General features: G+C 46.7%; 3 protein-coding genes across 6 annotated transcripts; 1 reads left to right on the top strand and 2 right to left on the bottom strand.

Annotated features, from left to right (window-relative positions):
• Positions 1–354: 354 nt before the first annotated feature.
• On the bottom strand, positions 355–14,430 carry LOC6612213. Its single transcript, XM_032726516.1, has 8 exons — positions 14,342–14,430; positions 10,843–11,074; positions 10,707–10,776; positions 6,708–10,638; positions 3,768–6,527; positions 2,531–3,691; positions 1,815–2,461; positions 355–1,719 (listed from the first exon to the last, which is right to left on the bottom strand). Exons 2-8 carry the CDS (start codon positions 11,031–11,033, stop codon positions 550–552), a joined length of 9,930 nt encoding a protein of 3,309 aa, XP_032582407.1. The 5' UTR covers positions 11,034–11,074; positions 14,342–14,430; the 3' UTR covers positions 355–549.
• LOC116802324 lies at positions 11,806–15,314 on the top strand. 2 transcript variants are annotated; one of them, XR_004362688.1, is made up of 3 exons: positions 11,806–12,736; positions 14,347–14,593; positions 14,654–15,314. XR_004362688.1 is itself a non-coding variant. In XM_032726515.1 (3 exons), the coding sequence occupies exons 1-3, from the start codon at positions 13,915–13,917 to the stop codon at positions 14,699–14,701; spliced, it is 309 nt and encodes a 102-aa protein (XP_032582406.1). In that variant the 5' UTR covers positions 13,900–13,914; the 3' UTR covers positions 14,702–15,314. The 2 variants fall into 2 exon arrangements, 1 of the variants encoding a protein (XP_032582406.1); XM_032726515.1 differs by lacking the exon at positions 11,806–12,736 and adding an exon at positions 13,900–13,928.
• LOC6612217 (putative metabolite transport protein HI_1104) lies at positions 15,022–22,930 on the bottom strand. 3 transcript variants are annotated; one of them, XM_002036698.2, is made up of 3 exons: positions 22,774–22,930; positions 15,668–17,017; positions 15,022–15,607 (listed from the first exon to the last, which is right to left on the bottom strand). In XM_002036698.2, the coding sequence occupies exons 2-3, from the start codon at positions 17,001–17,003 to the stop codon at positions 15,336–15,338; spliced, it is 1,608 nt and encodes a 535-aa protein (XP_002036734.1). In that variant the 5' UTR covers positions 17,004–17,017; positions 22,774–22,930; the 3' UTR covers positions 15,022–15,335. The 3 variants fall into 3 exon arrangements, with proteins under 3 accessions (XP_002036734.1, XP_032582401.1, XP_032582402.1); XM_032726510.1 differs by lacking the exon at positions 22,774–22,930 and adding an exon at positions 22,458–22,733; XM_032726511.1 differs by lacking the exon at positions 22,774–22,930 and adding an exon at positions 18,253–18,317.
• Positions 22,931–23,568: the final 638 nt, after the last annotated feature.

Here is a 23,568-nt window from a genome sequence, read left to right as displayed (position 1 = left end):
CGAGATTAAATTGAATGCCTTAGATTTTTTAAAGTATACATTTTTATAAAATTCTATAGGATGGGCAAACGATGTTATTGCGATTTAAAAAGCATTTTGAAATAAGTAAACATTTTGATTTTCGAAAAATCATATCCCAAAAACTGGACGTGGGCAAAAAAAAAAAACTAATTGGTTGGCCAACATGGGCTAAAAATGGGCAAAGATTCCAGCTTTCAAATTTCAAAAATTCAATTTTACCGCACCCTGCTTCTTTGAGCTTTGAGACGGCGTTGGCATCAGAGTTAGTTCATGTCTAGTTCATCATTATTCCCTGCTACATTATACCAGAATACATAAATTGATAGCTACTACTTCAGTTAACACAATAATTTAATTAAATTAAGCCAAAATCAGTTACAGTCTTATCTTACAAATCTCTTACAAATGTAGTAAACATGATCTCATAATTATGTTTAATAAAAATGCTTTAATAGTTTGAAACTAGTACGAAATATGCATAATTGGGGTCCAGTAGACATAAAAAATAATAATAATAATAATGTGGTGTTAGTGTTGATCCAAGTTGTTGGTTGCAGGGCGAAAAACGAGACTGTTGCGGCGTTTGAACAGGTTGAACATAGAACCTTCCGCTGGTTGAATAGACGTCCCCGACGATGTTGAAGAAGCCGGTGGCTGTGGCTGTACCTTATTCTCCTGGCGGAATAAGCAGAGCAATTCGCCAGGATTTAGCGTTTTTCGCCGCTTTGTGATCCGCACCAACGACACAGGTTCCTCCACTTCATCCCCCTGGCTGCTCTGCATCTGAACGCCAGTCGACTTGAGTCTGATATGCAGACGCGGAATGGGCGGCCGCTGGACCTTGGCCATTAGCTCAGCATCAAGCGCAAGCATACATTTGTCGGACTTGTAACGTGTATAGCGAAGGCTGCTTTTTGTGATAATCAACCCGTTCTGGAATTGGTAATGCACCTGACTGAGGTACTTCTTCAGATCGCTAAACGTGTGCACGTTCCGGAAGCTTTTGATATCTTCCCGGTGGTAAGTATAGCAGTGCTGGATGTACTCATCGAAACCACCCGGCTGGGAGCGTGTGCAGAAATGGCAAACCTGGAAGCGGCTGTAGTGGTCCAGCATATGGCGCAGCGTGGTCAGCTCATCGGTTGAGTTGAACATGCAGAAGGAACAATGGTATATCACTGGCGACACTAGCTGCCGGAAACAGAAACGCTCGCCAGGCTTGCAGTGCTCCACTTGGCCGTGCTGGCCAATAGTCTCCTTCGTTGGCATAACCACACTGCACAACCCGCACTGGTAGTATTCGTTAACAGCCCCACCACTTCCACTGGCACTTAGCAGCATCAGGGCATCAATTTCATCATCTGTTACGTGCTTCAGGTCATTGGGCAAGTGACCTATCTCACTGATGTGTTTCGCAAGATCCTGCCTGTTTTTATAGCGGTAGTCGCAGTAGGCACACTCAAACGGTTGAAGAATGTCCGCGGCCACTATGTTCCGGACAGAGTGTATGGCAAGCAGGTGCTCGCGCAGTACCTTTGCGTTGCCCTTAAATCTCTTGCACTCGGAGCAGAGCAGCAGCGGCTGCACGCGGAAATAGAAGGGCTGGTCCGGGTGTTCGCGAGTCCAGTGCTGGGAGCGTAGGTCCGGCAAGTTGCTGTTTGTCCCGCCGCAGTGTGTGCATGCGAACTCCACGATTTTCTGCAGCGGAATAATAATGAGCATAAGGAAAAAAAAAATTGGAACAGGAAATTTGAACTCCGAAATTGGGCCTGCATCAGCCACACTTCACTTACCGCGTCATCATTTTCGCCGAGCTCTTCCGTCTCGTCCTCTGAATCCATCAGGTCCACCACTTCCGTTACAATCCGCCTCTGGTTTAGCGGCCGGAATACACCCTCCTCACTGTTCAGGATCTCCTTCTCAGGCTCCACTTCGATTGGGCTACCCATCTCCCAGCTTATGCTGTTCGGGATTTCGTTAAGCACGCGTTCGAACTGCACCACTGCCAGTCCGAGTTCATGGGGATGCATCTCGTGTATGTGTAAGGCGACCTGGCGTTCGGTCGAATGCCCAAAAATGCAGTGGGGACATTGCACCGGTTTGCTCGACTTATGCTCCCTTTCGCAGTGCATAGCGATCTTCTGGAAGCTGCTGGCCACCTCGTGACAGGTGGTGCAGTAGAAGCCTAACGTCTGCTTGTTCTTACACACGATGCGCTGGTAGATTTGCACAGGCTGCACGTCCCTTTCCGGGTGCTCGCGAAGGATGTGTTTAATGAGCGCGGTGGCGAGGTTCCCACCAAATTCACAGTACGGACAGTGGTACTGGTAGTTGCGTTTGTGAACGGACGCCGCATGGGCCATGATCTGCACGGTCGTTGGAAAGTACTTGAGGCACAGGTTACACGTGTACTCCATTAGAGCCTGACGCGCCAGTTTAGCTAAAGAGTGGGAATAATAACACTTGAGTGGGCTTTTTCAGATGAAGGTCAGTAAAATTCAAAACTTACGCGCCTTCAGCCAGCGGGCTTGGGTCGTCTTGTTGCTGTCATTGTGGCGGTGTACGATCATGTCCACATTTCTTGTACTGTGACGTTCCTGGATGTGCCGCTCGATGAAACGCCTGCTATTGTGACGTGAGCAAGCGCCGCATTGGAAGATGTACCGCTTATGCATTGCAAGATGGTCAAAGTACTTATCAATGCCGAACTGACCCTGGCAGTTCTTGCAGTGCGGGCACCTTACCACCTCTGAGTATTTGTGGCTAGTCACCATGTGTTTGCGCATCGCCGATTCCGAGAAATACAGCTCGCCACATCGGAGGAAGCCACAGCGGTAGCGTTGGCCCGGGGGCACATAGCTTAACGGTGGCTTCGTGGGCTTGTGGGTTCCAGGAACTACTGGTTCCGGCTGCTCCGTCGCTGCAGCACCACTTTGTCCGGAAGTAGATGGTCCTTCCGAATCTTTGACTAGCTTCGGCGGTGCCTCCACCACACTCGTCGGAACAATTGGTACCAAAGAGGTTGCTCCTGGAACTGGTATCAAGTCCGCCAATTTGAAGGCTTCCCGAAGGGTCTCCTCCTTGTGCTCATAGAGGTGCATCTGCATGTTAACCCTTGACGTGGTTGAGAAGGGGCACTCCGTACAGTAAATCGGTCGCTGAAATATTGGCTGTGATGGCAGGGTATGCACCTCGGAGCTGCGGAAGTACGTCTTTGTGCCCGAACGCCGACGGTCCATTTCATCGAACAGCTTGCGTTGGAAATTCTGCATCTGGAGGTTGCCAAATGGCTTTTCCACGACGGCCACGAAGAACTCGGTTTCTACGCTCTTCTTACTCGCGTCGGGCTTCGCGGGCAGTCGCACAAACTGCAACTGCGCGTTAGGCCGGCAGTAGGCCTTTGAGTGCACCGTGCGCATGTGATATATCATTATGCGCTGGTTGACCGATGTGGCCAAGCAAATGCCGCAGAAGATGCTGTGCCGGGCGTGGTACTGCTGCAGATGCGTACGGAGTGCCGGCGGAAGCATCGACTTGGTGCAAAACTTGCATTTCACCAAATCGCTGCCCTGATTAGTGCTACGGATGTGGTAGCGCAAATGGTTTACAAACTGCTCATTCGTCAGCCGCACGATGCAGCCCTTTTGGGGACAGGCGTACAGTTTATCCTCTGGTGGTGGGATGCAAGGAATAAAGATGAAGCCTAAGTAATTTGAAAGACATTAGCATTAGTCTAGTTCACTCACCGCTGTATCCGGTGCACTCTAAAAGACCCAGGATCACATCAGACAGAGTGATTTGAGTTTTCGCAGGAACACGGCCACTTTCCCGCTGGCTGAGCATATCCCGGATTTTCTGGCTAACAGATGGTGGTCCAGTTGAACTCTCCAGTTCGGAGCGTGGTGCCAGGTCGTGAATGATCACTCCATGGCGCAAGTAGTCGTCCACATCGATTGCCACATGGGAGCAGTACGCGCAGTTCAGGTGACCGGTGCTGCTGAAACTGTAGCTGTGAAACTTTATGTGCTCCCGCATGAACATGAGCTTGTGAGCAACGAAATTGCAGTTGGTGGCCATGCACTTGAATCGATTACGATTCTCTTCAACGGCGGCAGGAGAAGGCGACTCCTCTGGCAGGGGATTGTTTACGACTGGCGATAGCAGTGAGTCAGCCGAAATCTGAGTTCTGCTGAAGACCTGGCTGATTTTCAAGCCCAAGCCACTCGGATAACCAACTATTACGGGCGTCTGCTTGGCCGGTTCCGTTGACGGTGAATCGGGCTTGGCGCAAAGGAACTCGCCCAGGCCGGCGGCTTGAAGGTCCAACTGCTGATTGGGTGGCCGTGGATCCGCCACCAGCAAATCCCTTAGCATTCCATTTCGCTGATTATCATCATCACTGACAACTATTGCTACCGGTTGGCTCTTTTCCGCTTGTGAATCCACAACAAGGCGATCGCCAGTGAAGCGTCGAACACGCAGTTTGGGAAGCCCAGGAACGGGATCAGTTTCTAATTCACGCTGATTCTGGCAGGATTCAATAACGGCTGGGCTTTCAACCGCAGATGGCTGAGAAGGAGGCAGGGTGGATATGTCCTTCATGTGCATGTCCCTCATGTGGCGCAACTCTTCGGAAATTGTGAGATTCGTTTCCGTTGCCGTGAGTTTCTGATGGCACATGTCACATTTGCCGCTCCATCGAACAAGAGGGTGCTCTAATGCAAAGTGATTCTCGAGGCCTTCTAGCTCATCGGAAAAGAGGAAAGTGCAACCCGGCTGCACGCAGTAATAGGATGCTGCCAAGCAATTTTGATCCTCGTCTGAAGAGGACTTTTGAAAGGCCACATTCTCCACCCGTTTGGATAGCGACTTAGCACCTGTAGATGTGGATGAATTCCCCGGCTCCGGCTCCAATGGTTGCATTGTTGGCATTAGCTCGCTGGGATCAGGATCATCGTTGTCGTCGTCGCTGTTGGCGTTGCTATCGCTGTCTTGACTCCCATTCGAGGAGAGCACAGCTCTGCTGGATCGGGGAAATTTGTTTAGGCGCGAGCAGAAGCGATTGAACACTCTGAAAATGCTCTTGCCGGATTTAGAGTTGCGATTGGCAGTTTCCAGATCCACCCACTCGTCGGTAAGCGCATCATCGTCATCATCACGGTAGCCGTTTTTGTTAGTTGTATCCACTTGCTCTGAATCATCATCCATCTCATAGTCGGACGTATCGCTGCCGATACCATCAAGTACGTCCCCAGCCAACTCGGCTAGACTGACTTCCGCTAACATAGAAGTAGCCGTCTGGGCAGTGTGTGACTGAAGGGAATCCACTACGGCCTCCACTTCTAGTTGTTCACCTTGATCTTTATTTTCGCTATCATCTTCTTGTGCAGATGGAACGGTAGGCTTGAGGGCTGGGAGAGTAGGCTCCAGCTGTTCTGTGGCCTCACTGAGTAGCGTCACAGGCTTTTCGTCTACCATTAAGCTCCTATGTTGAACGGACTGATCCAAGACTTCTTCCAAGTCCGTGTCCATTTCAGAGCTCATTAGACACTCATTGACCACCAACATGGGCTCAATTTCTGGCGGAGGCGGCTGTAGCTGCGGCACTTCCGACTCTTCGTCAGCCTGGGTCATGTTCTGGTCATCCTGCTCTTCTTTTTCGCGCTTCAATAGACTTACGGATTTTTTTACCATTTTCATGAAGCGACTGTTCGTGTTTTTTTGCTGTTTCTTTTTTTTGATTGTGCTTTGAACTCCCGAAAGTGCTGCACTTGCTTTTGACTTCGGTTTGTTTTTTTTAACTCCATGCCCAACGGCGCTGCCATCCTTATTCGAATCTGCAGATGGTACGTCCATTGTGTCGCAGAGCGCCAACTCCTCGCGCTCGACACTTTGCAGTTCCTCCATCGTTAGGCCATGCTGAACAGTAAGATGCCGGTCCATATTTTCCTTGCTGTACTGCATAAACTGGCAGATGTGGCACACCTGAACAATCATCGGTAGGCAGACGGCTTTGCTATTTAGAGGCTTCGCACCCGGCCCACAGGATGCGGTGTGGACCAGCAGCCTACTGAGACGGTTCTGCGGCAGATTACAGTTGGAGCAGTAGTGACGAGACTCGCCCATATGGGCGGTCAAGTGCTCGATCAGGTCTTTTTGGCAGAGCAGCAGTGGCTTCTGGCAGAACGGACAAGTGAAGTGAAATGTGTGGACGCCGCGTTGAGAAACCCAGTAATCCGGTCGATTTCCGCGCCCGGCCCGCATCTCTTTAAGCACATCGGGTGGCAATCGTGCGGCATAGTGCTCCTTATGGCAAATCATATAGTGACAGAGTGGGCTCCTGCGAACAAACTTCGAGCAGACGACACACATGATGACAGCCTTCGAAAGGGAGTGCCATTCGGGATTTATGTTAAGAATAACTTTTTTCTTTCCTTTCGGCTTACTCTTTAATGGCTTTGTTGTTTGCACATCCACTTCATTCTTTTTCTGTTCCTTCATCTTCTCTTCCTTCAACTTCTGTTCCTTCTTATCCTGTTCCTTCTTCTCCTGTTCCTTCTTCTCCTGTTCCTTCTTCTCCTGTTCCTTCTTCTCCTGTTCCTTCTTCTCCTGTTCCTTCTTCTCCTGTTCCTTCTTCTCCTGTTCCTTCTTCTCCTGTTCTTTCTTCTCCTGTTCCTTCTTCTCCTGTTCCTTCTTCTCCTGTTCCTCATTTTCCTTGTCCTTTATCATCTCCATCAATGCAGCACATCGCTTTATCCTAACACGGCACAATTTTGGTTTTTTTGCAACCAAGGATGCATTAAACGTGGCACGGTTGATGCCACTTTCGGATGATCTGATGCCTTTGCCCCTTCGCGCCGTGTTTCTGACGAATATGGAACTAATATCCGATACGGTGGAGATGCTATCGGTTCGCGATACAGAGGACGTCCGGGAATGCGAGGAAGTGCGAGTGCGCGAGGAAGTGCGCGATCGCCGGGTACAAGCCCTGCGACTAGTGGCCCGCAGCACTTCCTCCCCGTAGTACATTTGCGCAATGTCGTCGTTTAGCTGGTCCAGCTCGTTGCGCTTCTTTCGCGGTTTCGCGCGAGGCTTTTGTGTCGCTATAGCCTCAGAAACGGGGAGTGGCTCTGAAGACATTTCTTCCTCCTCCATTTGGGTGACTTCCACTTTGTTCTCTACCTGCTGTATATCAGGTTTGACACTGACCTCATTCATCTCCTGTGTTTCCAAGCGAGCCTTCTTAGGCTTCATCTCCATATCCTGTGTTTCCTTCTGAATGGATTGCCTTTTCCGCTTAAGATTTGGAGTGGGAATAGGATCTTCATCAGCACGCGTTGAATCTTTCGCAGGGTCATGAATCTTTGCCTTGGTAGCTTTACCCTCGCTGGCCTTTGGCCGCGACCTGTTTATCTGGCCCAAGCCAAAGATGTTTCGGCTCAATTTGGTCTCGTTAAAAGAGGTCTCACATCCACGAGTGCGACGTTTGCCATTAATAATGTTTTGCGTGGACACGCTGCAGTTGTCACTAGTTTTCTCGAACATGATGGCCAGGTTTCGGGCGCTCTGATTTCCGCGTTTCTTCTCCGGCAGGTCCTCGTAGGTAAAACTAGAAGAAGAAATCTTATCCTTATCCACCATTGGCTTTATATACGTAGGAGCCAAGGAGTTGCGCCGCTGCATAATTCGGCGTAGGAATTGAACTGGGGGCCCGGGGACCTCCTCGTCATTGTCCTCATCAGTTGCCTTGTTTTCCAAGATCTTTTCTTGATTGTTCTTCAAGCCATCATCAGGACGAACCACTAGTGTACGGGCAATGGGACTAAGGACAATTTTTATCTTGGAGATCTTTGGCGGATTATCCTTCTCACCAGTACTCTCTTTCTGCTCAGTATCTTCTTTCTCCCCAGTACTCTCTTTCTTCTCAGCACTCTTTTTCTGCTCAGTACCCACCTCCTCCCCAGCACTCTGTCTTTCCTCAGTAACCTTTATCTCGACGTCAGCGTCTTCAGTTACTTTCATGGTGGATTTAATTTTGTTGATGGTATCATCCTCAGATTTTTCATTGGCAGGCTTTGCCTCCCACGTTGCGCAGTTCTTTTTAGTCGGATTTTCCAACTTTTGAACTTCATCATCTCCCCGTCGTTTTGGTGCAGCGTTTCCGGTACCCGAAATGGGAGTCTTTATTCCATTTCCGGACATTTTACGATTTTTGGCAAGGATGTCCAACTCCTCGCTCACTGACTGGGCCTGTTGACTGTCCTGAGTGCTGGTAGCTAGCTCTGGAACTGGAGACGAGTTAGTCTCGCTAATAGGCGGTTCATTTTCCACATTGTCTGTATTTTCCGAGCTTTCCTCACTGGCCACGCCATTCGAGTCCACAATCTCGAAGGGTTTCTCAACCTTTGATTTCTTTTCAGACTCCCTTCTCAGTCTCTTTTTCTCCTTTTTGTCGGACTTCTCCTTGTCGTTTGCCTTCTTATCCTGCGATTTTTGAAGCTTCTCAGACTTATCCAGATTGTTCTCCGACATCTCATTGCCCTTATCTACCATGTCTTTATCCTTAGCCTTATTAAAATACTTATCTTTATTCTTATAAGTATCTTTGTCCTGGTTGGCATCACAGCTTTTGCTTGCGGAGGAATTTGAGGGGCAGCTTGGATTCTCCCCATTGCCATTGACTGGACTTGTTGAGGTTATTGTTGCTGCCGCTGGGAGGGTTTTCTTCGGTATTCGAAAGTCTAGCTTCTTGCTTAGCGCCCCGAGATTAACATTGCGGTAGGAGGTGTCCAATTCTGGAACCTGAGTCACTGCGATCGTCGACTTCTCCGCCTCGCTCCCCTCCGCCTTGTTCTTCTGTTCGGCGGCAAGCTGTTTCGTTTTTCCTTGGGCTTCCAGCTGCCGCAAAACTTCCGTTTCCAATTTGCTTAGCTCCGCCGCAGCCTTAGCCTTGGCCTCCGCCTCAGCACGGGCCTTGGCTTTGCGATGTTCCCCATATGTGCGTGGCACGTCTGTCTGTCGTCCAAAGCCTCGGTTGTTGTGACCGCCGCGAAATCCGCCCCTGAAACTATGCGATCCATTAAAACCACCAGTATATTCATTCCCATTCTGATTGCTAGGAAAGGGCGATCTTGGGTTTGGACCGTTTCCATATTGACCTCCAGTCCAGTTGGACATGTATGCACTTCCTTTGGCGTTAACATTCTTATTATGATTATGATTATTATTATTTTTACTATTAGTTTGCCCTCTATTGGCTAACTCTTCGTAACCGCTGTAGATGCTTGTAGGACGACGCGGGTCACTGGAATAGGGCGGAATTTGTGCCTGTGGCGTCTGCTGATGTTGCTGCTGCTGGGAGGTCTTGCTCTTCCAGATACGAGGGTCACGTGGTTCTCGGGAATCAATACCATAGAAGGACCTGGGTTCATGTGCCAAAGCATCCCCAAAAGCTTGAGAATCTACCGAGTAGTGATGCGGAGCACTCCGGTCTGTAAAGGCGCTTCCCAGGGGAACATTTGAAAATGAGGCCCACGTACCGGTCTTCATACTCGGTGGCGGCGGAATAGGCGAGGGAGTCCGCATAGGCGTCGGTGATTGCAGTGCCACGCTCAAGTCGTTGTCTTTATTGATGTTAGTTTTAGGCTGGTTTATTCCTTTTCTGCCGCGTGGATCATTTGAGTTAGAGGCCAGTGGAGGTATGCTTGGTCCCGTTCCTACTCCATATTGCAAGGCCGCCAACTTCTTGCGGGCTTCCTCAAGCGTATTTGCTGGACTTGCAGTGCTCGCACTGACCAAAGCTGGTATACCCTGTACCGACAACGACATGGGTACGTCTTTTTTGAATTGCTCTGGGGATTCCTCCTGCAAAGGAGCATGCTGCACAAGCGATGTGCTTCGTCGCTTAAATTCTGGGTTTTCTGCTCTTACCGGCTTTTCTGAAGAACGGCAGGTTAACTGTGACGATGTCGTATAAGATCGCCGAGAGAAGTTAGTCTCTAGCTGCTTTACACTGTTAGTTTCTTTATCAGTTTTCTGCTCGCTAGCTCGCTGCTTCTTCTCTTCAATTAAGGACTTCTGCATGACAGCCAGAAATCCACGACTGCCACGAAGTGAGGAATGCTTAAGCGCCGCTGATGTTGGTTCTGGAATAGTTGGTGTTTTCGTATCCTGAACTACAGCTTGAGGGGAGGTACGTGGTTCTGTTGGGGACCGCTGCACCTCATCTAATGCCTTGGCGCTGGTAGTTTTTGGGATGTTCAAAGTCTTTGAAGTGGCTGGAAAAACTGAAATCTTCTTGGCAGAAACGGAAGAAGTGTTAATTTTTGAAATTGAGCAAGAGGCTTTTGAGTTGCGCTCCAATTCTTGTTTCTTTGGCTTCGGTGGATAGTCCTTGGTAGCATCTGATGCGGGGTTAAGTGAACCATTTATTCTGCCATTCGGATCCAAAGGCTTTGGATTTGTGGAAGCCGCTGAGGGAAGAGATGAGCCGTGCAACAAGCCACCCTTATCTGAGGGTGGTGGATGTGCGCTTGACTCGGAGGAAGTCGACGCAATGGAATCATACTCAGTGTTTTCACTGATATCAATGATTTCGCCAGTGTCAATTTCAATCCTCTACAGACCGAAAATTGGGATTAGAACATGAATAATGTGGTCATAGCTGTGACGCATACTCGACTTACCGGTTTGAATCGTGTCTTTAGCTTATCAATGAACATCTCGATCTTGTTAAGAGTGCTTATCGATACATCACTGAAACGAAGGAGTGGATATGATGGATAACCGAGTTTGGTGGTCGTCCCTTGGTCCATGACTTACTCGCGATTCAGCAGATTAACCAGGGCATCCAGACGATGGCCCTGAACCACGGACATAGTCTCCTGGAAGTCGAATCGCACACGCCGAATAAAGGGCACAAACTTACGGATCTCCACCAGTTTGGCCTTTACCTGCTCCTGCATTGAGGTATCGCAGCTCACCACCACCACGTCGTCCTCGCTATCCTCCATTTTGCAGCAGGCCCTGTTCTCTCTATTTGTATCCGACTCTTCTGCGGGTGTTTGGTGTTATTTATTACTTGGGTTAACTATGCGGCATGGTTTCAATCTCTGCACTTCCTACCACACTTTCAGGTCAAATCACTCACCGAATAAACACAACTAGTGCGCCATGAATATCCCTCAAAACCGCGACTTCTTATATAAGAATACGCAATGTATAAACAGAAACAGATTTCTATTCATTTCTAAACCTTAATTAACGTTTCTAAAGAAGGCAGCACAGAACGGCGTCGTCAAAGGAATGACAACAACATCTGTGGCGCCGAGTACGAAGCGGGTGGTTTCAATAACAATCGATAACTCCAGAGGGAAATAAAATATCTTTATAGTACGTTGCGATGCAGCCCGTTAGCAAATCAACCAACTTCCATTACTAAATTCCCTAATGGGTTTTAAAACTAACAAACAACAAATCATGTAACTCACAAATTTCGCCCAACGGACTATCGATAATGCTAAAGTGTCATCACTACTCGCGCACCCACTCAGTCGAAGTGAATTCGCCGCAAGAGACAGTTGTGTGCGCTTGGCAGTGCCCAAGTGTCATTGTATTGGTGCGTAAGACGATCTATATTTTCGCTGTTGTTATTGTTTTTGCAGACTAAACAATCTTACGGCGTTGCGATCGACGGCGTAAATAAAACTGCAAACATGAGATATACCCACTTCCACACACTTCGCCGTCCACAAATCCCGCACCCACAGAACAAAGTGGAATCACAATAAAGATATAAACGGCAAGCGTCTCCCTAGTTTTCTACGAAACGATGACCACACACACATTTAAACTTTCAGCGACTCTTGCGCATATCTAAAAGCCCAAGGAAGCCAAGAATTCTAAATCGACGTGGCAGTTCGCGGTGATCGAGAATACAACACTCAGAAGAGCAACATAGATTCCCCCACTGACAACATCCAAGCCTATTATTGTTGATCATTTATCATATTTAACCTGCAATATTACAATAAACCTGCAATATTGGTAAACAATGTACATACGTTAGAATAATAACTAGCCGAGTTACGGTATGTACGTCTGTCCGCCTCTCTGCCTGTCCGTATAAAAAAGATTTCGAAATAGACGACCTTCGGGGATGGACCTGCGGTAATTACCTTTAGAAAGCTTTAAATAAATTTTGTTTGAAATGCAAGGCAAGGCTAATGGCGTCAAGTCTGTGAAAAAACGCTCTTTTTGAAAATGGATCATTATCCAGTCGAAGCACCTTCCGTTCCTTTAGGAAGAGCTACATTGAAAACCTTCTTTATTTTTACGGAAGTGCTTTATGCGGAAGAGCTTTACCGACTTATCGAGAAGTGCTTAAAACTTCTTACGGAAAGAATAAGCCAATAGCGATCCTTATATAAATTGATATAAATCAATGGAGCATAGGGAAGGTCTAGTACTTAATCTGAAAATGCTTTTTGTTCTTATCCTTGATAAATATTACTGTGGCACTAGCATCATTTCCTTTAATTCATTTGAGTAATAAAATATCCATGTTTACTTTTGTGGTTTCATTGTAGCTAGTATAGATGACCTTAGTAGGTAGAGTACAAGGTCAGCCCAGGCAACAACAACAACAAATGGTAACACTCGAATAGTGATGGGATTTATCCAGCAATACGACTTCATTTTATTTATGAATAACAAAGTATGTACTAAGGTATCCATATTTTAGTCAAAATAACTCTCTTTGCCTCGTATACTAGACAGAAGGAAGCGTTTCCGACTATATAAAGTATATATATTTTTAATCAGGATCAATAGCCGAGTCGATCTGGCCATATCCGTCTGTCCGTATGAACGTCGAGATCTCAGGAACTATAAAAACTAGAATGTTGAGATTCAGCATACAGATTCTAAAGACATAGACGCAGCGCAAATTTGTTGAACTATGTTGCATGGCTCAATCCAACGCCCACAAACCACACAAAACTGCCACGCTAATTTTATTAGTCTAGTAAATTTCTATCGATTTGCAAAAAAAAAGTCTTGTAAATTTCTATCGATATCAATTCAATATCTATCGATATCCCAGAAAAATTATGACAGTTCGCGTTCGCATTCAAACTAGCTGAGTTAGGGGTATTTGCTAGTCGGGGAACTCGACTATCGCATTCTCCCTTGTTTTTAATTCAAGGCTGCGAGGCACTGCAGTTTATCCATTCTTGGGGGGATCCAACTATTTAGAAAAAGTTGGTCATGTGTGGGTTATAGGATAATACATTGCGGTGGAATTGATGGGGCAATCCGGTTCACCAATCGGTTTAATATTAAATGTTTTACGAAAAACTAGTCTCCTCCCATGGAGGATCTTTATGGGAAAGTATTAAAAACAATAATTGGGAGACCGCTACACTATAGGCTGATGATTTTAGTTGGTTACTCCGAAACGGAAAAAGATATTTAGGTTATATTTTTTGCATTGACTTATACTAGATCACTAGACCTCTATGAGAATCCGAACAAATTTGGTCGAGGCACCGGGCCTTATATTTAATTAACTAATTTTCGTATAGGGATTTCTCTAGTTTTCTTTGCTCTTTCTAGGCCAAGCGAAAATCAACACTGAATTACAGGGGCAATCACATAGTACATACCAGTCCCTTTCGAACTTATAATCACTTATTTATTAAAAACTTCCTTTTTGTTCCTTTTTTATTAATTTTAAACCGATTGCCTATTCGAACAGCTGTTTTAAACAACTGATATCTTAACCGTACGGAACTTCTAACTGTGCTAGTGCGCACTACCTTGATTGCTTGATTTTTGGTCGTTTATACGGACAGACGGACAAACGGAAATGTTGCTAGTCATGGTTAATATCGAATGTACTACATAAGGTCAGAAGAGTTTCCTTCCACCAACGTTTAAACCAACATTTTAACAAGCCAAGTTATCATTAAATCGATTAACTTATATCGACTTTTCATAGTATAGCTTGTACGCCATTATTGATTATAAATGTCCTTTCCGCTCTCGTCCGAGAAATGATGTGATGTGATGGAAGAATGTTTATATAAACGGCGGTTGGATTCTTCACACGATAAGTTCTGCGGAACACTTATGCACCCACACTCACACAAACACAGTCGCAAAAGCTCGCACACATGAGTCGCAAACTCAAACGAACACAAAGGCAAACAAGAGCACGACTTTTTTGCTGGCCTGTACAATTCGTGTTTGTTTTCGTCGTTGAGGCACTTTTCCCGTTATTACAACTAACACTTGATTAGTTATATTCAACTGTACTTACTTTAGATTACTTTCCTCCGTTGTCTCTGGAGTCTTATGCGATGCTCAGCAATGTGGCCTTGTCTGCGAAGGTGTTGTCGAAATACGAGCCGATTCGAGCACTTCCAACGTTGACGACGAAGTGACGGAACTATGCCCGGTCGCCATCAATGCGCAATTGCCGGCGAATACGGAGCACAGCAGAATATGCTCCGGAATACTTACTCACCCTGCCTCAGCTACGTGTCTGCAATTCGCCGCTATGATTTTCGCCGTGAGTGAAAGTTGGGAAAAACTAGTGTTTTTTTGAAAGACTTTTTTTTATTTTCTTTAGATGTTACTCGAACGAGCTGTTCACAGAAAGTCACAGTCTTTGGAGTGAAAGTTTCATAACCATCCCAAAATTGCATGGTTTCCTATGTTAAGAACATTGTAGTTTCGGGCTCATAAAATGCATTCCTCATATATTTTATCAAGTCAGTTATCGATAGCTACCGATGGTTGTTGGCAAACAAGAATTTTCGCTAAGATGTAACATGGTCATACTGAAGGGAAACTGGAAACGTTGGAAAGATGGTAACTGACTCGTGACTCGTGAACCTTCCACAACCCCTTCAAACAGCAGAGCAAACATTGAAAATAGACGACCACTTTGATCCTCTACCGTAGGTAAATATATTGAATCGCGAGTGTCGAACACAATTTATGTTAACAAAACAGCACTTTATTAAAGTTGTACACTTGTAATCGCATGGCGAATTAAGTACACAGTTATCGCGCTAAAAATACAGTGTTGTGGGGATCTCGGGGATCCCTCGCTTAGGCCTATGATTGCAGGGTACAAGGACACCTGCTCCGGATTCGGGCTTATTTGTGATAAGAACTGATATCTGATGTAAAGCAGATATCGAATTATCAGTTAGCCGTATTTTAAGCAGTATCTTAACACCCTAACATAAAAATTCCATAATATTAATTAATAAAAAAAAAAAAAACACTCCGGAGTTTAAGTTAATCTATAGTCTACTGCTCTCTGCGCCATTTTGTCGTGGCGGAGAAATCTGGGACTTGTCGTAGCCATTGCTGGACATCTGCAGATGCTGCGGCAGTTGGGCAGGACGTCCGTTGGAGGGCAGGGTCTCGTCCACGGAGAACACGGAGTTGTCGTGTCCGTGCATGTGGCGGGCATTGAGCACGGCATCCGGATGGCTCTTCGGCGACTCCGGCTGTCCCACCTCATCCGGCTTGCCTTCCAGCAGGAAACAGGTGATGAAGAAGAGAATAGAACCTGTGACCAGAGGTGTTAGTAATATTGGTATCCAAAAGTGACCAGATCAAGTCGACTTACTGATGCCGTAGAATCCAGCGTAGAAGATCATGATCGAACCGCGATAGCCCAGGACTTTGGCCACGGGATCCACCAGGATGGGCAGGTTGCCGCCGATGTTGTTCATCACAAACAGAAACACGCCAATGGTTGAGGAGCGAACGCGCAGCGGAACTATCTCCACAACAATGGCAAAGACAATACCGAACCACATCTCGGCGAAGAAATAACTCAGGCCCAGCGTGATCATAGCCCACAGCGGATCAAAGTAGACCGATCCGAAGGCTGGTAGTGTGGCAATTAGCTGGCTAACAGCCAAAACAAAGGCGCGTGATCGAATGCCCATCTTGGCGACAATCTTGTCCGACACAATGCCACCCACGACCACACCCACGCTACCAATGCCAATGGTGACCCCAAAGAGCCACCAGCCCAAGTCCACGTCGGGGAAGTACGTGTTGTAGTAGAGATCGGCGTTGTAGGCAAAGGTCATGCCACCGCAGTGACGGATGGACGCGGCAATCATCAACATGATCATTGCCGGATTCTTGATAACCTGCCACAGGCTCACCGGTTTGCCGCTGGACGTCTGGCGGTCACCCTCACCAATGGCCTTGCGCTCCGGCTCCCGCAAAGTGGTTCCGGTCAGGGCGGCCATAATTACGGTGAGGACACCGGCGCCCAAATAGCAAACGCGCCATCCCAGATTCCAGAAATTCAGCTTGGTGATGTAGCGACCCACTGGGAAGGCTATTCCATATCCTCCATAGATTCCCCAGTTGAATATGGCCATAACCAGTGCTCTCTTATCCTCCGGAAAGATGTCGGACATAATGCCCGTGGCCAAGGGATTGCAGCCCGACTCGCCGGCTGCCATGATCATACGCAAGATTACCAGCTGCCAGTACTCCTTAACAGTGCCCTGCAGAATCATGGCAATTCCGAAGATCACTGTGCACACAGTCAGCATGTTGACACGGTTGTACTTGTCCGCTGCGAATCCCATAAATACGCCGGCGATGGTGAAAATCAGGATGAAGGTGGGTCCGGCCAGGATCTGGTAGTCGATGCCCAGTCCGTTGTAGTTCCACTCGCAATAGCCAGTGCCGTTGAAGTCAAGGGCATAGCAGCTGGTTTCATTCATAACCGCCGAGCACTGGGTGGGCAACTCGTGGCGATTGAACATCGAGGTGTTCTGCTGGCAGGCATGATCACCGTAGTCCAGCTCAATGGCCGTCTGCTTGGAGGTCACCCCGATCAGATAGTGGCCCAGTTCGCCCAGGATATAACCAATGGTGAGTACGGCCAAGACGTACGAGTTGTAGAACCCGCTGAGTTTCTCCAGAATAGGTATCATATTGGGGCCGATGACTGCGGGAGAGACAAGGAGATCGCCATTGATTAATACCACTATCCAATATACTATAATAACCAACATGAAGGTACACAAACCCAATTGGCTGGCTATCTAACTACAACGCATTCCCAAATGAGAACCATCACTACATCACTATCGCATTTCTCGTTTGCAATAAAGAAAATATTCAAGTGGCTCGACATAATGACAAATAATCTGCGAGCACTCAATTAATGAGTCTACCAGCCTCCGAGTGTCAGCTCGCAGGTCAGCTGCATAATGCAATCTCGACATAGCACTTGACGGATCCGTCGTGACTGGAATTTCGAAAGGAACTTGGGCAGTGTCCATAATTCTCCCTCGCAGCGTAGCGAAAGTGAAGGCAATTACGCGTACGTGATACGATAGGCATTATCCGGATACTTGTACTGATATAATGAACTCCAATCGGAGCTCTGCAGGTGGTGACAATTAAGTTAAGATCGAAAACATTTTACTATAAAATAAAGTACTTGTTTGATAATAAATCAGTTAATGGAATGATAATGGAAAGGCGTTTTAAAATGAAACGAATCAATATTTAATGGACTTCAAGATCAATATGAGGAAGCAAATTGTGCCCTCTTTTCTTTAGCTGTGGCCTTACATTGAGTATTTTAAGACTCAAAGCTTTCAAGGAAATCGGAACTGGGAAATTTGTAAAATTTATATATCTATGGGATTTATGGGTTCTCCAAGCGCTCAGTTGGACTTATCCAAAAGCGTTTACCCGCCGTACCGAGCAAAGTGCCTCGATTAATTTGTCTTTTTCGTTGTACGCTCCATTCTCGCAGGCGGCAAATTATTAATTTTTGTTTTTTGGCAAACCGCCATTAGGCAAGCTTCATAATGGGTTAAAGCCCGGCAAGAAGCCAGCTCTTTTGGGCTTCGACTTGACTTTTGACAGTCAAACACCCGCCCCGCCAACATGCGTACCGAAATTCCTTTAATCAATCAAGTTAATTTGCTTTTGCTGTTTTTTGTCTTTCTCTTTTTTGCTTCAGTTTTTGGCTATGTCTTACAATTGCCGGGCTGTCAAAAGCGCCAAGGCCAATACCAAGAATCGCCGAGAACATGGTTGGAAGAATAGTGGCCAGACACCTTTGCTATCCAGCCATCCGACGGATATGCGGTCGAACAAAAGGTCTCGAGAATGCGGATGCTCGGTGTATTGACCGCCTGGCTTATTGCACAGCTGGTCTCTATTTACCATTTTGACCATTTTGACCATTTGTCGGCTCATTGTTTGCGCATCGAGTCGAGATTCCAAAACGCTTACAGAGATCCGTCTTTGTTTCTCCAGTTCCGAGTCAGCACTACACGCCTTCGAACTGAAACACATTCTGGTTTCGACATATTTGGCCCAATGTTCGGTGCAATTTCAATAATAATAGTCATTTGGACTCCAACGGCCCGGCCCATTGATAGTCCCACGAAACCTTGATCATCGCTTCGTGATGCGCGTTGACATTTATGAAGCCATAAATAGGTATTAGAGCTCACACGTGAGTCTGGTCTGAAGTCTTATGCAGATTCGATGTAGGAAGCGGGGTATTATTTCCGATTGTTGTCGGCATAGCGGAATCTCAAGAGACAGCCTTGGCATTGGACTATTGTCCGTACATGACGAAGTTGCTGGGCGATTCTTATGGGTATCCGGCAGTTCCTCGACCATTACATCCATATCCGCCAGTGCGCGTCGTTGAGCCTTAAGCCGCGTTTTCTATTTCTAGTTCAATGTCAAGGCGCCGAGCGGCGTAGACCAAAAACCGCACTCTCGATCAGACGTGACTGACTGGTTGAATACGAACGCCTCCCTCCCCGGGAAACTCGCCTCTTTCGCTTTCTTTGGCCAGGCCATCGGATTTGCAGTTCGCGTATTAGCTATCCAACATATGCTGCACATATGGTGCTCATTGGAGCGATAAAGTTTAGAACCTCATACTAAGAAAGAAAAACAATGAAACTAATGTAAAATGGAATTGCACAAAGCATAGAACTGCGAATTTGCATTTAATTATCGTCTAGCACAATTAATATACCACTTTAGTGTGCTCCGCTACTTGGAACGCAACTGATCCTTGAGCTTGCCCCCACATATCACGCAATGGCGGCTTGCAATCCAATGCCCTGACATTACAGCATCGACTTGGCTAATGTTCGTGACAAGATTAGACCAAGAACGGTCAGGCTTGGCTGCCTCCAACTCGAACTCAAACTCGAATCAAGTGGAGAGCCGAGTGCTGACTATCCGATTCAGATGTGTGGGCGCACAGTGTTTACTAGATATGGGTGGTAATTCCGGCGATTGCCACCATTAGCTGCTATTAAAATCTCGGCTTATTTGAATGGGCCGGGCAATGGAGGCAAGTACTTCTGGGAACTTTCTAGCCGACAGATGCGAGTCATGTTTAACCCCGATGCATTAGTCGCCAATGCAAAGCACTTGGGTCATTTGACAGACGGATAGACGGACAAGCGGACGACGGACAAATGGCTGGCACTCAAGCATGCCCATTACACATTATGCACATTATACAATTGTATTAAGTTGGCTTTAAATGCGGTTTATCAGCCAGCCCGAGACGTGCAACCGCAGTCAAGGTTAACCTGCCCACCAATTATGAATGGTCTCGGGGCGGCCGACGGGGGCGGTGCGGGTCGCATGCATATGGCCAAAGCCATCTGGCTGATTTTTAAATAAATAGCGAATAAATATTCCTAATTTATTGGCCAGTCCCAGGCGGCAGGTGTCTGTGCCTCTTTCCTCGCCCACAATTAACAGTCACTTAGTTGAATTGAATGCTTTGCATGGTTGCGGTTGGGAATAGAAGATCTTTAAGATTGCGTGACGTAGTTGGCCCCATTCAACCTTGACACCTGCTCGTGTGAACTGAACACTTGGGATTCTGCAGCAGTTCGCTGGTAATCATCGGATACCTGGTAACGCCCCCTTGGACTCTGTCTGCGAATTTGATTTATGCATGGCACTCGCCACTGTCGTCGAAATGAAGCCATCAGCCGGTGGATTGTCGTTGAGTGTGGTCAGTTAGCAGTCGCTGGGTGCCAAGAGAATCCATGTGATTCACGATTTGCCTATGGCCATTATGGGCCAGGTGCTAAGTGCTAGCGACGCCAACTGAAGAAATGCCGGATGTCTGCGGACCTGGCTTGCACAAGCCGAGCGAAAGTAAGATATGTACATATCTTATTAATCGGAAGATCGTGAAGAGCAACTGTTTTATAGATCAGCTAAGCATGTTTATTATAATCACGCCTCAAAGTTCTGCCTGAGGAAGCAGGTGGAAGAGATAAACTGCCAATGAATCAGATTCGATTTCGCTGGACCAGGTGTTCGCAGCCTGAACGCAATGAATTACAAAATGCCATACAGATCGCACCTGGCAACTGTCACCGACTGCACTCCCAATCCCAATCCCCATCCCCATACCACCTGATCCGATTCGATACCAGATGCTGATGCAAATGCCATGTTGTTGCCAATCGCGATCCACGAATCGTGCCAAGTTGAACCCGGGCCTAAGGCAAAGGGCTTCCGATGAAGGCGGTTCCGCTATTAGCATATATTAATACGCCTAGTGGGCATCGATGATCGGCCAGCTGGTCAAACCGGCGATTCCGAGCTGGCAAATTTGACAGTCATCATCCGGACTAAATGTGTCTCGGTCTTTCTGTTTGCTCCACTCCATCTCGAGGGGGTTCCGACTTCTCGAATTCTGAGTTTTGAGTTCTGGGTTCCGAGCAACAACTACAAGCGAAATGACTGGCTGTCGGACTGTATAACCCGAATTACGGGTAATTACGTCGTCTCCGCTTGTTCGACAAATGCAAATCCAGCGGTTAAGGCGATTTAATGGATGGATGGATGGATGGATGCCTGGCATCTTCCAGATTCGACTACAGTGCTACCCAGCACAGCGCGGATTGATCTACTTTGTGGCAGTCGCATTACTCAACTAATGGGATGGCTTGTTCATTATATCTAATTGCACTAGCCCTAGTCGCAGATTGGGCAATAAATTACTCATAAATATCGCTCAAGATGCCAGATGGCCTGGCATAATTAGAGTGGTCAACAATTAAGCTGGATGCCGGCGAGAGTTATCAATTAAAATTAATTATCTGCGACACCTGAGCAACCTTTCTAATTGCTCGCATATATATTCCGCGATCGAAGCCGATTGAGCTATTATGGGGAAATGTGCCCAAAGGAACTGGGAATGTGTGGAACTGGAGACGGTTCATTTGATTTCCAAATGCGAGATGCGAGATGCGAGATTGCCACTTGCATTATTGAATTGATTGGAAGAAGCTCATATAGATTATAGGAAAAGGGAATGTTAATCGAAATCAGACACACTTATGCAATTGCCAGTAGTGTTCATTAGCAATTTCAACTTCTCCATAATATATTTTTAGATGTTTGCATCTCTGATCTCGGATCTTCGTGACTGACCCACAACAATGTAGCCCCCAAATGGATGCCCCCATCCTCCGTCCCGCCTCGTCCCACCAGCACAATTTTATTCGAAAGACGCCCACCAGAAATTCTGTCCGAGATGTGGGAACGAATGCGAATCATGTCGAAATTAAATGATTGCCAGAATTTGTTTAATAAATTCCGATTTAAATCGAGCTTTCAACTTTTTGCGATAATGCCGAGTTTATACAACACGTCTGAACAAATTGCCCAGCTGCTACCTTACTCATTAGAATCGATCCATCGATCGATCGATTGGAGGATTCATTAGACCGCCTCACTGGGTACTGTCTACAATATATACATATGACTTGTTTGAAATCGAATTCGGGGCTTTTCCTTTCTGTTCCGCGTCCGATAAGATAGTCCCAAACTTCGTGGCTTCATTAGCTCTCGGATGTGGGAGTGTCGTCCGTAATTTGTTGACAGCAACTGAGTTGCGTCAATATTATATGTAGCTCAAACAGACACAGACTCTTAATGGTTTGCGCTGTAAACCGAAGTGCCATTGGCTATTTCAAATGGCTCGCCGGGTGGCTAAGTGCCGCTCATTAATGACCAGCTAGCTACTCTTCCCATTTCATCATTTTAATATAGAACTAATCACGATTGTTTGACTTTTGCATATATGCACACATATCTGGCAGATCATCCCATCGCATCATCCATCGCAGTGGTAGTTTTTACTGCCAGCGATCTTTAATGATGCGTGTTAATCACTTGGGATCAGTGCTTATAGGGCTAGTTAGCAGATGATCGTTCAGATCTGTGGACTCCATTGAGTAATCTGTATTAGGTATTTCATGTTTGATTTCTAATTACTGATCTTTTTTCCTGGAATTTGAGCCAGTCGGCGGTTTGGTGGTCTTCCCCCCCAGTGAAGTCCACTGATTCATATCGCCCATCTAACTTACACTTTTCGAACGGCTGCTATATGTGCATATATTTTCTTGTTCGATCTGTCGATCGGTCGATTGGTGGCTTTGGCACTGACACACAAAAACTGTCGAGAATTATGGTACCCCTCGATGGATTTAAATTAATTGCACACAAGCACGCGTCGGCGAGCAATTGAGTACTGTCAAGGCGATTTAATATGTAGAATTTTGTTTTTTTTTTCTTTCATAAATTTGCAGCCAGAGCATCCGAGTTCGTTTCTCTATTTTTCAATCAACATCAACGGAGAAGATAACGCGACACGACAGACGAAAGACGAAAAACGCCACTTACACAGAACAAACAATTCGATGGAAAAAAAATGGTGAGGAACACACAATTCTGTTCAGTCCGAACCGTGGAAATGTGTTGCCCTGGACTTCGAAAGACGCCGCTTGTTTTTTTTGGGACACGTCCAGTTGGCTGCGTTTGGCGAACAGAACTAAAACACGGCTCAGTCCACCGTCGTTTTTAAAAAGGAAAACGGCCCAAACGGCGGCGACGTCGACGGCGCTGCCATCGCCGGCTAAACAATGCAAACTTTCAGCCCGAGAGAAGTCCAAAAGCAAAGCGCCAAGCCAGCAAAGCAAAGCAAAGCAAAAGCAAAGCAAAAGCAAAAGCAAAAGCAGTCAAGCAGGCCGAGCAGTCGAGCAAAAGCAGCCAAGAGCGAGTGCTCTTTGTTGCCGAGATGCTCAGTCAAGAACAAACGTCGGGAACATGACCCTTCCATCCCGATGCCGATGCCGATGCCCATGCCAATACTGATTCCGATTCGGAATTCCAATCCCAAAGTGCCAAAAATAGTATGCGTGCAGGTGAAACAAGGGACTGATTAATCGGTGATCCCCGATCCTCAGCGGCCGTGCCTCCTTTTTTTGGCGGTGCATTTGAACTGGCCGCAGGTGCTCTCCGTTTGTCATCTCGTCCAATGGGTGGATATCTTGGGGAAAGTACATGCATCTAACAGGAAATCACAAAACACAAGGCGCATTTAGTACCTCAAACCTCTGTGATTGAGTGCCACTTATCAACTGATCACCAATACTGGACTTGCAGTGAACCAGAAATGAGTTATTCTCATCTCGAATA

The sequence above is a fragment of the Drosophila sechellia genome, chromosome X (assembly GCF_004382195.2).
Source record: "Drosophila sechellia strain sech25 chromosome X, ASM438219v1, whole genome shotgun sequence".
NCBI classification, from domain to species: domain Eukaryota; kingdom Metazoa; phylum Arthropoda; class Insecta; order Diptera; family Drosophilidae; genus Drosophila; species Drosophila sechellia.
This window is presented reverse-complemented; position numbering and strand designations above follow the sequence as displayed.